At 26.2% G+C, this 14,428-nt stretch overlaps 3 protein-coding genes across 5 annotated transcripts; 2 read left to right on the top strand and 1 right to left on the bottom strand.

The window, feature by feature from the left end:
* Positions 1-1,230: 1,230 nt before the first annotated feature.
* On the top strand, positions 1,231-2,656 carry LOC114125851 (ubiquinone biosynthesis protein COQ4 homolog, mitochondrial). Its single transcript, XM_027989648.2, has 6 exons — positions 1,231-1,583; positions 1,661-1,757; positions 1,848-1,950; positions 2,028-2,157; positions 2,230-2,323; positions 2,388-2,656. The coding sequence occupies exons 1-6, from the start codon at positions 1,424-1,426 to the stop codon at positions 2,551-2,553; spliced, it is 750 nt and encodes a 249-aa protein (XP_027845449.1). The 5' UTR covers positions 1,231-1,423; the 3' UTR covers positions 2,554-2,656.
* A 1,929-nt stretch (positions 2,657-4,585) lies between these two features.
* On the top strand, positions 4,586-8,949 carry LOC114125852 (lipopolysaccharide-induced tumor necrosis factor-alpha factor homolog). 3 transcript variants are annotated; one of them, XM_050201047.1, is made up of 4 exons: positions 4,586-4,698; positions 7,101-7,217; positions 7,291-7,450; positions 8,444-8,949. In XM_050201047.1, the coding sequence occupies exons 2-4, from the start codon at positions 7,115-7,117 to the stop codon at positions 8,547-8,549; spliced, it is 369 nt and encodes a 122-aa protein (XP_050057004.1). In that variant the 5' UTR covers positions 4,586-4,698; positions 7,101-7,114; the 3' UTR covers positions 8,550-8,949. The 3 variants fall into 3 exon arrangements, with proteins under 3 accessions (XP_050057004.1, XP_027845451.1, XP_027845452.1); XM_027989650.2 differs by lacking the exon at positions 4,586-4,698 and adding an exon at positions 6,698-6,864; XM_027989651.2 differs by lacking the exon at positions 4,586-4,698 and adding an exon at positions 6,993-7,015.
* Positions 8,950-10,274: 1,325 nt separating this feature from the next.
* LOC114125832 (uncharacterized) lies at positions 10,275-12,475 on the bottom strand. Its single transcript, XM_027989624.2, has 6 exons — positions 12,296-12,475; positions 12,098-12,206; positions 11,365-11,448; positions 11,134-11,235; positions 10,614-10,697; positions 10,275-10,529 (listed from the first exon to the last, which is right to left on the bottom strand). The coding sequence occupies exons 1-6, from the start codon at positions 12,422-12,424 to the stop codon at positions 10,339-10,341; spliced, it is 699 nt and encodes a 232-aa protein (XP_027845425.2). The 5' UTR covers positions 12,425-12,475; the 3' UTR covers positions 10,275-10,338.
* Between the last annotated feature and the right edge of the window lie 1,953 nt (positions 12,476-14,428).

The raw sequence follows: 14,428 nt of genomic DNA, 5'->3' as shown, positions 1-14,428 counted from the left end.
AATAATGAATCATTATTCATTTATCATTTACAAAACAAACTGTAAAACTGTAACTGCCTTCTATAGGTTTTTTTAGCTATTTCGTCAATTTGTCGACGTTATTTCTTCAATTTCTTCAACATCCAATCTTATGTCGTTATGAATGTAAAGCTTTGTAAGCCCGCATTTAATCGACAATCTAGACTAAAATTTAAATTATATTCAAAATTTAAACAATCAATAAATACAACAAATATTTCATTAGTGCGAATAGGGAATATTTACCTTCGTATAGAATTTCTTAAATATGTTTTAATCTTTTCATATAAATTACAAGCTAATGCAATGATATAATCTAAAAAAAATGTCAAAGGTGGAGATACATCTCCCTCATCTCCCCCATAAATATGTCATTGCAAGCTTTTAATTAAACAGTAAGTAGGTATAGAGCGGAACAATAGAGCAGTAGAAAAATATTTTTTCTTCTATCGCTAAAATAATTTGATATCTTACCTATACAACACATTAAATAGGTAATAGCATTGATTATACATAGTATTACACATGCATAATCAATGGTATATATAATAGTAAAAAAAAATTCACAAATTAAATAAAACCATAATGGTAATGGTAAGTGGATGAGGGGGAGAAAAGGGCTACAAAAAAACAAGTATATTTTACGTATTTTTCTGGTTAAGTTAAATATTGTTGGTATGGTATTTAATTTAATATCGAGTTACTATAAAAGTATTTGAAAATAACGAAAAAAAAATGTCGATTGCTTTTTTTCCAGTTGCCTTTTTATTTTTATTTTTTTTACCTCAAGTCATATAATAATATTATAATATAATTATTATGTGACATCAGGTTTATGTTATTGTTAGTTGCCTATACTGTTCCTTAAAATTATACGGACTCGACGTATCATTGAGTTTACTTTTTATTCCTAAATCCTTTTAACCATAACTTTACTTATTTAATACACATTATAAAAGTATAAACTGCGCATTTGTTTTTGTACATACATACAATACCACAAATATAGGAGCAGCCAGCAGGCTGTGTTTCATTTCTTATTCATATAGGTGGTTTACTACTTAAATAGAATTAACATTAGACCGTGGTATTATATAGTTGGTATTACTTAAAAATTCAAACGATAAAAATTGCAGAACTCAGATTTGATAATAATAATACTTTTGACCAATGACCAATAACCGTCAATATTCAATTAAAATAGTATCAATAGTGATAAATCATAGTATATTATCATAAATTATTAATTATTAATAATAAATAAATTAAAGTATTATTTTAATTTTTAATTGAACACTAAAGAATTCGTCATCTTTTGAAATATAATAATTATTTTATTAGTTACAACAGATAAAATCAATATTATAATTTATAGTTCATTTTTCAAAAAATCACAGTATTCAAAATGTTGAAAAAAATTATTGTATCGAATCACCGAATGTATCGACAAATGTCTGATTTTGTAACCCAATATAATGAAAATCATATACCCACCACAGCGTTCCAAAAGTTATTATTATCAGTTGGATCTGCAACAGTTTCGTTATTTGATCCTCAAAGAGCAGGTAATACCTTCAATTAAAAAATGACTAATTTTAATATTTATTTATACAATATTTTTAAACTGTATACTGTATTTTAGATATGATTGCTACTATGGGAGAAACTACTGGAACACATGCGTTAAAGTATATGAGAGATAAAATGATAAATAATCCTGAAGGCAGCGAAATATTACAGTATATAGTATAAAATGTTTTAAGTTATCTAAATATTACTATTATGTGTTTCTTATTAAATGTAATTGCATGAAATAATACTTTTTGAAGGTTACAGCCAAGAATTAACACTTCAACAGTTGATCTTGACAAGTTAAGATGTATGCCTGAAAATACTCTTGGATATGCTTACTTTAAATTTTTGAATCATAATGTAAGTAGGTACCTATTTATATTTTTAACATCCCATCAATAAAATGTTAAACAAAAAAATATTTCATTATTGTTTAGAAAGTAACTCCAGACTCTCGAGGATCGGTTCAATTCATTGATGATGTTGAATTAGCATATGTGATGCAGAGATATAGAGAAGTACATGATTTATTTCATACAGTTTTGGGAATGCCTACTAATATGTTAGGTAATTGACTGTTTTCATATTTATTTATTACTTATTAAATATAAATGTATTGTATGTATCAATATGATTTAGGAGAAGTAACAGTAAAATGGATTGAAGCATTTCAGACTAAATTACCAATGACTTTGAGTGGAGGTCTTTTTGGAGCTATACGACTTAAACCAAAGTAAACTTTTTACACACATTTTCTCTATTTTATTCAGTTTAACACCAATTTACATTATTTTTAGACAAAGAGAACAATATGTTCAACATTATTTACCATGGGCTATTCAAACAGGATTAAACAGTAATTTTATGTTAAATATTTATTTTGAAAAAAGATGGGAACAACCAATGGAAGAATTGCATAAAGAATTAAATATAAAACCTTTAGAAATAATTAATTTAAAATAATTATTGTTGCATGTGTAAGTAGTGTTATTAACATCTTTATTTTGTATTTTACTGTTGCTTAGAATACATAAAAATAGATAAATAAATGGATAAATATATTATACATTTGACTAAGTCAATATTTGGTGCAAATACAAATTTTGTTAAATAAAATAAATATTAATTTAAGAAAATAATAATGTTGTTTGTTAACCGACTTGTTTGACGTTTAAATGTTTTAGGATGAAGTCGGGCCATAGGAACTTATTCTGTTTTTTTTTTGATTTTATTGAATTAGAAATAAGACTGAAAGACCCATTCTTAGACTAAAATTCTAAAAATAATTTCAGGTATTTATCAGTTCAGTGGCGTAGTTATGGGGAGGGATATGGGGATAGATCCCCCCCAGAGCCTTTTTTTTTAATGTTTAAATCATTGACTTATTGAGCCCCCCCACTTTATGTTTAACCAATAAATTGTATATCCCCTCCCAGAACAAAATCATAACTATGCCACTGTATCAGTTATCACGATTACCTAACCAAATAACTGTAACCTTGGGGGCATTTGTTGGTATGTGATTGAATGTTTTTAGTTAAAGTTAAAGATAAGACTGCACTTTAACTTATATAGGCAATAAAAGATAATATAAGCCAAAGTTTACTGGTCAACTATTGTAGTATTGTCTATTTATTCTGATGATTGGCGCAATTATAAAACAGATGAACTATGATGACAGATGCTGGTTTTAACTATTTAATTGTTAACCACACTTACAATTTGGTCAATCCTCATACTGGTTCTCATACACAGAATGTAGAAAGGTTGTGGGGATCTTCTAAATAGTTCAACAAGAAACTTAGAGGTATGGCTTGTCAATATCTAGACAGTTATTTGGTTAAATTCATGTAGAGACAAAAGCTTGATGATCCATTTATAAGTGTTTTAAATTGCATGGCTGAACATTTTCCTCCTTAAGTTAGTTATTAATTTTTAATTTTATTTCTAGTTTTTATAAAAGTTTTAATAATTTTTAATTCATCTTTTTATATTATGTTGTTTAAAGAAAGGTAGTCGCGATAACCAATAAGTACCTAATTTCATATTATTAAACTAGTATTTACATGTTCATTATTTAATAAGCATGGCCACCCGTTGGGGGGAGCAAACTGGAAAAGATAAGGCACTTCCCCCCCCCATGGGTAAAAAATATTATGAACTTGTAGTTCAATAAATATTACTTAATTACCAAGGAAAATTATTTATTGAAATCACTTTTATTTACTTTTTTTATTTTAATCCCCTTAAAATTTTAAGTATGGGTGCTCATCTTAAAATTTAAAAGGTATTAAATTTGTCTCTTCTGTACCCCAATGCTTATCTAATGTTATATTTTATAATATGTTAAGCCTTATTACTAAATTTAAAAATCTAAATATGTATAATGGTTTTCTATACCTTATTAGTTATCAGTGTTATCACTAAATTCAAATTTATAATTGTTTTTCTTTTAACCCTCACAAATTTTATTATAAATTATAATTAATGTATAACCAATCACAGAATGTCTAATACGTTTATTGTGTAACAATAGACAACAAGTTGAACAAACAATTTAATTAAAATTTTTTTTTCTAAAATAAAAATTGTTCTCTCTAGTTCTTTATTAAAATGTATGTAAATAAATAAATAATATGAAATGTGAGTATTAAATACCTATGTCAAATTAGCTAATTAATATATTACAAGGTTTTGAAAAATTTGTGGCATTATAAAATGTATAATATTTTATTTTATAATAATAAACGAGTTAGAAACCCTTTTGAAAACTTTTTACAAATTACATAATTACTATAATTACATATAGGTAACAGAATAATAAATTAGATTAACTATTATGATAAAAAAATGTATAGTATAGTTAAGACATTAATGCAGATTAATATTAAAAAATTAAAGATTGATAGAAGGATCCTCATTGGCCATTAAAATTAAGCACACAATAGGTTTATTTTTCATAAAATTATTCGAACATATAGGGATATGGAAAAGAACACTAAAACGGTTTTGATGAGGAAAGACCTTGAAGTTGAATAAGGATAATAAATTCGATGAATCGATTTGACCAGACAACAGTCGAGTTATACTACAGTATATAGTATAAAGGTATGTATAATGTATATACTATATACGTAGGTACTCTATAGTCTATATGCCGATAAAGCACAAGTTAGTAGCGACCACAACGGCTCATAACCTTATAATAGACATAGATGAAGAGTTGATTGAATTTCAAGGAGGGAAGGCTTAAATCTAATTGTTAAATAAGCACCTTTTTTATACTTTTATAAATTTTCAAAAAAATTGGAGGGGACTTTCGACCTGTTTGGTGAGGCTTAGCACCCTCCTCCCTCCCCCGATTACTGCCTATGATAATAGAAAGAATAAATATTATTAAGATAATCTAATCTAATGTTAGGATGTAAAACTATATTTATTTTCAATAATACAATAATTGTTATGCTTCTAGTATTTCAGTATTTGTTTATCTTTATCACACTATATCTACAAATATAATTATAATTGCTATTTTAAAATTTGGTAATTATTATCCCTAGAAATTAATAAAACTAAAATTGTACTAATATTGAATCTTGTTGTGCATAATATTAAAATTATTTTATGATTACCTTTATTTTATGTAACGTTCAATTATTCTTTTTAATCAGTGTCTCTTTTATTTTTTGGGTTTTTCGTCTTTGTAATTCCGCATCTTTCAAAACTGCCAGCTGCTACAAAATTATACACTATTTATAAATAGATGTTTGCCTATAGGCTATATTTGGTGTCATCTATTCATATTATAATTACGTATACCTACTTGCTCTTCTACTTTTTTTGTTTCAATTAAAGTATGCTTTTGAAATTAATAAACCCGGGTTTCTACATTGATTTTAGCTTGTTTTAATTGGACTTACACTGCTCATAATGATAGGTACACATAGGTAGTAGTCAGTAGATAGGTATCATCTAAAGTGTAAAATTAAATACTACAGAATCATTAACGTTAGGTTCTTAAATGCACATTTTTAGACTTTATTATATTAAGTAGGTACACCTACACTGGTGTAGCCACCTATACTTAAAATACGTACAGATCTAAAAAATTCATCTGAATTTAAGTTAATCTAAACTACTTCTATAACGGTCTCTTAAGGAACTATTTTCATTACCTACAAGACATTTTTTTCAAGATTAAATGCTCTACAGCTACTGCCTATTGTTTTCTCAAAATATTTAATATATGTGCATAGTGTAAATGAGTTTAAAGCCTTATGACCTTTTTTATAATAACAGATTAAATTTATTTCTGACATTTTAAATAAAAAAATAATTTATAAATAATTGTTATTATTAAGACTCTCTAGTGTGGACTCTAAAAATTTCAAAAATCTCATCTGTGCTACGAGTAAGTATTATGGCAATAAGTAAACAGTAGTGTAGTAAGTCCACCTAAACGTACAGAATACTAAATCTGTGTTTCTTAAACTGTGTTGCACTTAAGGGTAAGACACTTCAGGGTTCCACGAAACATAAGTGATTTTATTTCATAAGAAAATTACTTTAAATTAAAGTCTTTAATAAGTCCAACTAAAGATTAGTAGTGACTAGCTGGGGGAAAACAATGTTTTAGGTATTAAATCTATTGAAATAAAATTGGAGTTCTAATATTGTCGAACTGCAATAACTTATTGTTAAAAGATAAACAAAAGAATCTAAAAAAAATGCAGTGGTTCCACTTCCACGATAAGTGGACCTAAAAAAAGGTTCCACAGATAAAAAGATTAAGAAACACTGTACTATAACTAATCAGTAGTGAGTAGTTTGTAATCCGTATAATATGTAAATTAACTCTTATTCTATAAGTTTAACCTATTATAAATACTATAGATATAATTTATAGTTTTTGCTCATAAGTAAGATATGTTAAAATTACAGTAATATAAATACTAAGTACTAAAAAGTAAAATCATACGGATACAATACGTATACGACCGAACAGAAAAGAATTGTAAATTTTAAATTAATATAAACGTTGGAAGAAATAGTCATTATGTATATGTTTCCATGAACGTGCCTAGAATATATATTTTATCATTATAAAATATTAAATATAATATGATTACTGATTAGGTGCATATTGTGAATGTAAATGTGAAATTACTCAAATTAGTTATTAATTTATTTTATGTTTATACAACAACTAAGTGTCCGATATCAATTACTTGTTTTATTTTGTATATAAATTATTAAATTATAGAATACGTTCAGGTACAGTATTTTAATTCTGTAATTACTGAATGTTTTATATATTTCATATTACAATAATAGAAAGTGTTCAAAATGATATGTCCTATAAAATTGCTCTAATATCTCGTATGTTTGACCTTAATGCCCAAAATGGAAATCTATTAGCTGTGTTGTGTGTTGAAGTGTATTTTATACGTTATAAAATTACACACCTAATATTCTGTTAATAATTTATTTTGTATACAATACCTTTCTAGATATTTATAGAATCATGAGTGGAGCGTATACACCTGGAACTGTTCCGACAGCACCATATGGATGGAATCAGCAGACAAGTGTTTCACCAGCAAGTCCTTATACCCCACAACCCGAATGTAAGTGATTATTGATTATTTCTAATATATTTTTTTCTTCTAATATTTTTTGAAATTATATTATTTGATGTAGTTGTGAAAGCACCATATGAACTTATTACTACTGTTGTTCCTGTTGGTCCCCATAGTACCCGAATGGTCTGCTCCAATTGCCGAAAAGAAATAACTACAAAAATAAATAAGAAACCGAGTACAATGGCTTACATAACCAGTTTTTTGTGTTGTGTGTTTGGGTAATAAACAAATTAATTAAGTATTCTAATCATTTAAAATTAGATAAAAATGCACTATACATAAAAGTTAATTTCTTTAGGGCTGTTCTTGTAATGTCCGTTTAGTGTATAATTATGCTAACCAGCAGAATTTGTTATGTGTTAACCGATAGAATTCTACCAGTTATTTTTAAATGGACATTATAAATATTATTTATTTGTATGGTTTATACTTTTAGATACTAGTAAATATTATATATAAATTTATAAAGTATTATTAATTAGTATTATAAATTAAAATCTCTGAATTTTATTTATACTTATTTTATTTTTTGAAAATGAAGAAGACATAATACCCACTGTGTTATCCCCATCCTACAATATACGACATACCAAATTATACATTCAAAATAAAACATTTAATTTGTTATTTTTAAAATAAAGAAAATTGGCCTATTATCAAATTTAAAGATAAGAATATAATTCAAGGCCCCACTTGGGCTTTTATTTATATTTTAATTGAACCAAGTTTTGAGCATTGTAAATTATCCAAAAATCAATTCAATCTAATGTCAGATTTATTCTAAAATTAATTATTCTGAAAATAAAATTGTCAATGTTTTTTGTTTTGTAAGATTGGAACAACACATGCAAGTTTAAGTGTAACCTTCTCTTAACCACAAACAATTTTACAATTCTCCTTCTTCAACTTGCAATTTTTAAATATCAAACTATATTATTATTATTTTTTTAAATAACATTAATTATCAGTTTGTAATAGTATTTTTATTATGTCTATAACATTTTGAATAAATTGAATAATGAACATTTTAAGGGATATCAGGTGATGTTGCCCATAAATTTCTTATAGTATTTATGTGTATATTATTTTTTGTTTTTACATACATTCCTCTAAAAACTTAGTAAAACCTTTAGGTATTTTTTGTTTGATTCAAGATCTTACAATTTGTTTAAATTATTATAACAATAACTTTATTGCTTGTTATTTTTCAGATGTTTCTGGGGTCCATGCTTAATACCATTTTGTATGGATCAATGTTTAAACGTTGAACATAAATGCCCTAAATGTGAAGTTTATTTAGGGCAGTATATACGATGAATTAGATATTTTCTCAAAAAGCTTGATAAATGTTCAAATTAACCAACAGTTGTTACTTACAAAACTTGTATACTAATGCTTACTCAACGAGGCAGCTGGTTTGATTATTCAAAAGACATTATGTATACTTTTACTAACAATTATTGTCTTCGGTGACTTGTAATTATGTGCCTTATAGTATTATTGGAAATGTAAAATCTCTAAAACTACTTATCAATTAAACAATTTTTGTAATATCACATTAGAATTTAGTTACCTCATATCAATATTAATTATTAATTATAAAAGTATTAATGTTATCTGTTTATATTTTTATTATTTTATATTATTATGTGTTGTTTGTTTTTATTATATTTATTAATTATTCTTGTTATGACTAATAAAAAATTTTCAAAGACTATTTTATTAAGTGTATTGATCTAGTTACTTATAATTTAGGTATTACTATAATATTACAGTTAATAGTAATTAGTAATTACATACAGGTATGATAGTTGGCATGTTCATGTCAAATAAGCCAAAAGGTACTTGTATGAGTTGTATGTTTTAAGTACTATAAAAAAATATTGAGTGTTTTTCATCCAGTTAAATGAAAGCTATTATTATCTATAATTTTAGTTGAGGAAGTTTTTTAGTTACTGAATTCTACCTGCATGGTCATGGTCACATCATAGACACTTGTAGTATTCCTATCGATGGTACACAAAATGATGAACAATTAACACTATTTTGAGTAACTTTATTAAACATAAAACAATCACAAAAATACGGGTCTCGATGGATCGTTTACAAACATATCCCATCTCTCACTCGAAGACCGGCACTGTCCAGTGACGCTACTAGGGGGGTGCAAACTAATTATCTACTAAGGTCTTTAGCACCCCCTGTTTTTTATATCTAACTTTTATTATTTTATTGAAATACCTACCATGAATGTTTTGTTTTTAAATTATGGAAAATTTCCTGAAAAATATTTAATTATTTGATTGTAAGTCATTATAATTTATTCATTCCATACACGGATATTCCCATAATATTGTTAGACTATAAACTTTAAGGATTATAAGGTATACATTACGGAGAAATATATTGCTTACGAGCTATTTTTAGCCAATAGGTCTCATCAAAAAGAACTATATTATCTTTGTGGTGCATTCACATATTTAGCACCCTCTGTTTTATAGGTCTAGTTGCACCTATGACTGTCCCTCCACTGTGGTGCTTACTGCTTACGTCCTTAAATATTATTTTACAAAGTGCTGCCTCAGCTCATTTGCTTCGTTGGCCTAATATTACGTAAATTAAACATTAAACTAAAAAGAAGTAATATTTTGTCTATTATTATTAGTTGGCACATGCCACATACAACACACCGGTTATTGCTGTTATTGGTGTATTTAATTTTAGACTTGAGATGCTAGAACCCTTAAAGAAATAAATTTTAAAAAATTACAATACTTTTTAAAATATTATATTAGTGTTATATTAAAAACAAGCACAATAATTGAAGGCTAAAAAATTGTATAATCAAGCACGTATACAAGGGGGAGTTTTAGGGTTCAACCCCCCTCCCCCAAAATGAGTAGTTGTGTAGTTTTATTTATATCATCATTCATTGATAAATATTGATTATTGTAAATTTTTTTATAAACCCCCCCCTGATTTTTTTTTTGTGTACGTGCGTGTGTATAATATAAAATTGAAAAATGTATAACTTTAAACCGATATTATCAATTATTATTTATTAATTATTATAGGTTATACCTAAAACACTACAAGATTTGATACTTTACAGGTATTCATTACTAATATTACTTGGTCTATAATACTCATCAGCTGTAGTTATATTTTGGCTTAACATTTGTTCCACGTGATCAAACTTCACTTTGATCTTCTTCGAAAGCATTTCGAGTTGGCCTTGTAGCGATTCGTACATTTGAGAGAGATCCATTTGTTTTAGGGTTATGTTTTTAACATCGTCTAAACGTATTTTTAAGTATTATTAGTTATAGAGTGCATTTTGTTTGAAATATCTATAATATTTAAATTCAAATTTATAAATACTTTCGACGGAAACCAAACGAATATTATTATTGTTCAAATTCAATGACAATCCTTTAAGTTGCGTGTCAAACATGTACTTTTGATCTAAAAGAGATAAATATGACAACATGGTTAAACTTAAATTATAGCAATTAATGTAGCCAATGTAAGTTTCTATCTTATACTGCTTATAGGTATTATTATAGTGTCGTAGGCTCGTAGCTGGTAGATAACTAGAACATTGTGAGGTAATATGGATTTTTCATAATTATCATTTATCACAATTCATAAGGAGTAAAACTAAAAAAAGTATCTCATAAAGTCATAAGTCATAATTTATAATAATTCATATACTTATTATAGTTTCCCTAACGAGTTAAATTAGTATGTAAAATAATAAAGGTCGGTGATAAATCACCACTTCCTATACCATAGTTACACTACTGGATGTTATTAAATGCGTGTAGTATTCTAAATTATTAAATAAGTTAAGTACCTACTACCTATTAAAAATTATTATTACAACAGCCAATAATATTACCTTCTAGCTCCTTTACAGTATTTTGTAAACATTGATATAATTCTGTACAATGTGGAATTTGGTATGTAATAGGATTAGTATCTTTCGATTTGTCTTCGATGTCTTAATTAACACAAACAATTTATTTAATACTTGTTAGTTTTTAGTTATTTTAGTTATTTAAAAATATATATATATTACAAATTATAGTATTATTTCTAATCGTATAGTTAGGTTAGGTTACCTACTTACCATTTTTACAATCTTTTAACAATTTATTTTCAATATCTTGAATTTTCATTACTATAGAGTTTATTTGTGATTGTATATTTTCGGCTATAAAAAAACAGATTAGGTTATGAATCGCTAATATTAATATAATATATAATACGAGTACAATTACAACCATCGTACTTATAATGACAATAGCGCAACTTGTGTGGGTGGAGGTAAAAATATTTAAGATTTTGAGAATGTTGCTTTAATATTATTCATCACTACATAATAAATAAAACCACTTTCCCTAGAAATAAGATCTATCTTCATTGTTGCAACGCGCTCTGATACATACTGTATATTATTTTTAACTATTTTACCTTTGGTAATTATATGACAAACAATAATTTTAGTAAAAACTATATAATATTTAAAATTCAAAATTAATACATCAGAAAAAAATCACTTCATACCTACTTAATATCTACACTTTTCTAAAAACTAAAACATTATAATTTGTTGTATATACTTATATTTCAAATACCGGAAAAAACGTAAAAAAAAAAAAAATGTTTTGGCTCCGTTTATGCACATCAACTAAATTGTCTATTATACATTAATATCATTAATTCAAATAGTTTTTTAATTTCAAGCTCTAATATAATATCTTTAAAAAAACAACCTATAACTTTTATTATTATAAGTTATTATGTCGTTTTCTTTTGTACTAGGACCAATATGAATATTGAATCTGACACATGAAACTTACGAAAGGATGAAAAAGTATCGATATCATCTGGACTTGGATTCATCTCAATTGAACTTTTCGATTTGATTGTAGATGTTGACATTGAATTCCACTCTTCCGTCATATTGGTCTAATAATAATGATAATTCAAGCATATTATGTTATCATTAAATCGTAATTTTTGACTTTTTATACACAATTTATTGTGAATTCATTTACCGAAGAGTCAATAGATTGATCTTCTGGGTTTCTTGGCTGAATCTTTCCGAAAAAATATTGGTACAAATTATAAATGAAGGAATTCATTCTTTTTTTCAAAAATACCAAATCAATCATAACATAAAACATTTATTTTTTAACATGTAACAGATAATTTATTATTTACTACAAACACTTTGAGCAATAGGTAACAATTTTTTAAGCCAGTTATAGAATAATTAATTATTACTTTAATAAAATTAGAAAGTAATTACTGCAACTCCACACGATGTATATAGGTGGGAAAACTTGAGTTGGGTCCCGATTTATTCAATTGCTTAAAAAAACACGAGTTAGGTCCACAGTGTTATTTAATAATACTCGAATTGGTCCACAGTGATATTTTAACTTGATATTAATATATTATCTTAATTACCCAACTCAACTTTTCAAGTTTAACGGTGTATCCGAACAGTTGTCGCCGTGTAACATAATGTTGTAACTTGCTAATTTCTAGTTTAACTTGCTAGTATAGTCACTAATCAGTAGACTAGACGTGCGTTCAGCTTGTATCAATGCTAGAAGTGTCATTTTAATAAAATATAAAATAATTATATAGTGATTTGTAGCATTTTAATGTTTTTAAACTACTAATGAAAATAATAAAAAAAATTAAACTATAATCAAGCATTCAAGCTAATGTACAATACATTAATATTAATAATATTTACCTTTCATCGCAGAGAAACATTAATAATAGATATTAGTATGTAGGTAAAAATAATAAAAAGTATGTTGGCGTCCATCTCCAGGAATATATTACCCAACAAATACACTTCGTCAGAACTCCGTGTAAAAAATTACCAAGTTAAAAAAAAACTACATAGCCATTTATAAGACAAACATTAAAAATATGTGATATCATGAATAAATACTACCTATAAGTAAATCAAATTTGAAATAAATTTATTCTAGCTCAATAATTTATGTACTTTGCGAGAATTTATTTTATTTATAAATTAATAATTAAGATCTTTTTACAAAACAAATTTAGTACCTAATATTTGTAATAAAAAGTGTTAAATAGTCCAGTTTCGAACGGACATGTTTATTTGTTGAAATAAATTCTCGCAAAGTAAACAAATGATTGAGGTAGAATAAATTTATTTCAAATTTAATTTACTTAGCGTTAGCATTACTATTCATGAAATCATTTCTTTATAATGCTTATATGTGTCTTATAAATGACTAGTTTATTTTATACTTGGCAAGTTTTTCCACGGAGTTCGATGAGGTGTTTTTATTAGGTACATATTATATTTACGTACAGACAAGAAATAAGATTTTCAGGTTTTTAATATATTTTATTATTTTTTTTTTTTTGTAATTGCATATTCAATTTCTTTTTTTTGCATTAATATTATAATATGCACATCTTTACCCACTCAAGGCCATTATTCAAAATGTATTGAAGTGTCATTACATCGTAGATATTTATTTTGATAAAAAAAATATGTAAGTATAATGAGATTCATTCAAAGATGAACCATGATGATGACTGTTCCTGGGATTTTGATGCAAAGGCATCTTTTTTTTCTGGTGTTTAGTAGGTTGGAGCCCATTCGGCTCCCGTTTTACATAAAGATCAATTTCCAAACGATTCCGTTTTTTTACAACACAAGTTCATTTTCATTTCATACAGACTTATAACTGTCTCAAAAGAGGTGCGGTTAAACTTTTGTTGGTATAAACTATAAATTATAAAACGTATACAGAAAAATCATATCGGTACTGTGAATTTTTGAATTTGAATGTTTGAATAGTTTTTCATCATAAAATGATAAAATATACATAAAAACAAACAGGACAAGATTATTCTCTTTCTCGCAGTCTCACACTTTATATTCATATAATATAAAATATTATAATACTACAGAAATGGCTTTTATAAAAATATATTATGTAAACCACTTTACAATATTCACGACAAGTGTCGTGCGTTGTATTCAATCGACATTCGACAGAGGAAAACGCAAACAGGATCGAACAAAATCTAACGAGTCAGCGAGTAATGACTACATATTCAGTATATCGTACCGAATACCGAATACTATACATAGAATATCAATAGTATTATTATTTATTAACTGACGA

The sequence above is a fragment of the Aphis gossypii genome, chromosome 2 (genome assembly GCF_020184175.1).
Source record: "Aphis gossypii isolate Hap1 chromosome 2, ASM2018417v2, whole genome shotgun sequence".
In the NCBI taxonomy this organism is placed as follows: domain Eukaryota; kingdom Metazoa; phylum Arthropoda; class Insecta; order Hemiptera; family Aphididae; genus Aphis; species Aphis gossypii.
Note: the sequence above shows the minus strand (reverse complement) of the source record. Positions and strands in the feature narration are given on the sequence as shown.

Coding starts and splice junctions, on each gene's coding strand:
- LOC114125851 (XM_027989648.2), top strand. CDS start 1,424: ATGTTGAAAAAAATTATTGTATCGAATCACCGAATGTATCGACAAATG. Junction 1,584..1,660: donor ATTTGATCCTCAAAGAGCAG/GTAATACCTTCA, acceptor ACTGTATTTTAG/ATATGATTGCTACTATGGGA. Junction 1,951..2,027: donor TTAAATTTTTGAATCATAAT/GTAAGTAGGTAC, acceptor ATTATTGTTTAG/AAAGTAACTCCAGACTCTCG.
- LOC114125852 (XM_050201047.1), top strand. CDS start 7,115: ATGAGTGGAGCGTATACACCTGGAACTGTTCCGACAGCACCATATGGA. Junction 7,218..7,290: donor TTATACCCCACAACCCGAAT/GTAAGTGATTAT, acceptor TATTTGATGTAG/TTGTGAAAGCACCATATGAA. Junction 7,451..8,443: donor TTTTTGTGTTGTGTGTTTGG/GTAATAAACAAA, acceptor GTTATTTTTCAG/ATGTTTCTGGGGTCCATGCT.
- LOC114125832 (XM_027989624.2), bottom strand. CDS start 12,424: ATGTTTTATGTTATGATTGATTTGGTATTTTTGAAAAAAAGAATGAAT. Junction 11,449..12,097: donor CGATACTTTTTCATCCTTTC/GTAAGTTTCATG, acceptor GTTTTTTTATAG/CCGAAAATATACAATCACAA. Junction 10,698..11,133: donor TACTGTAAAGGAGCTAGAAG/GTAATATTATTG, acceptor TATCTCTTTTAG/ATCAAAAGTACATGTTTGAC.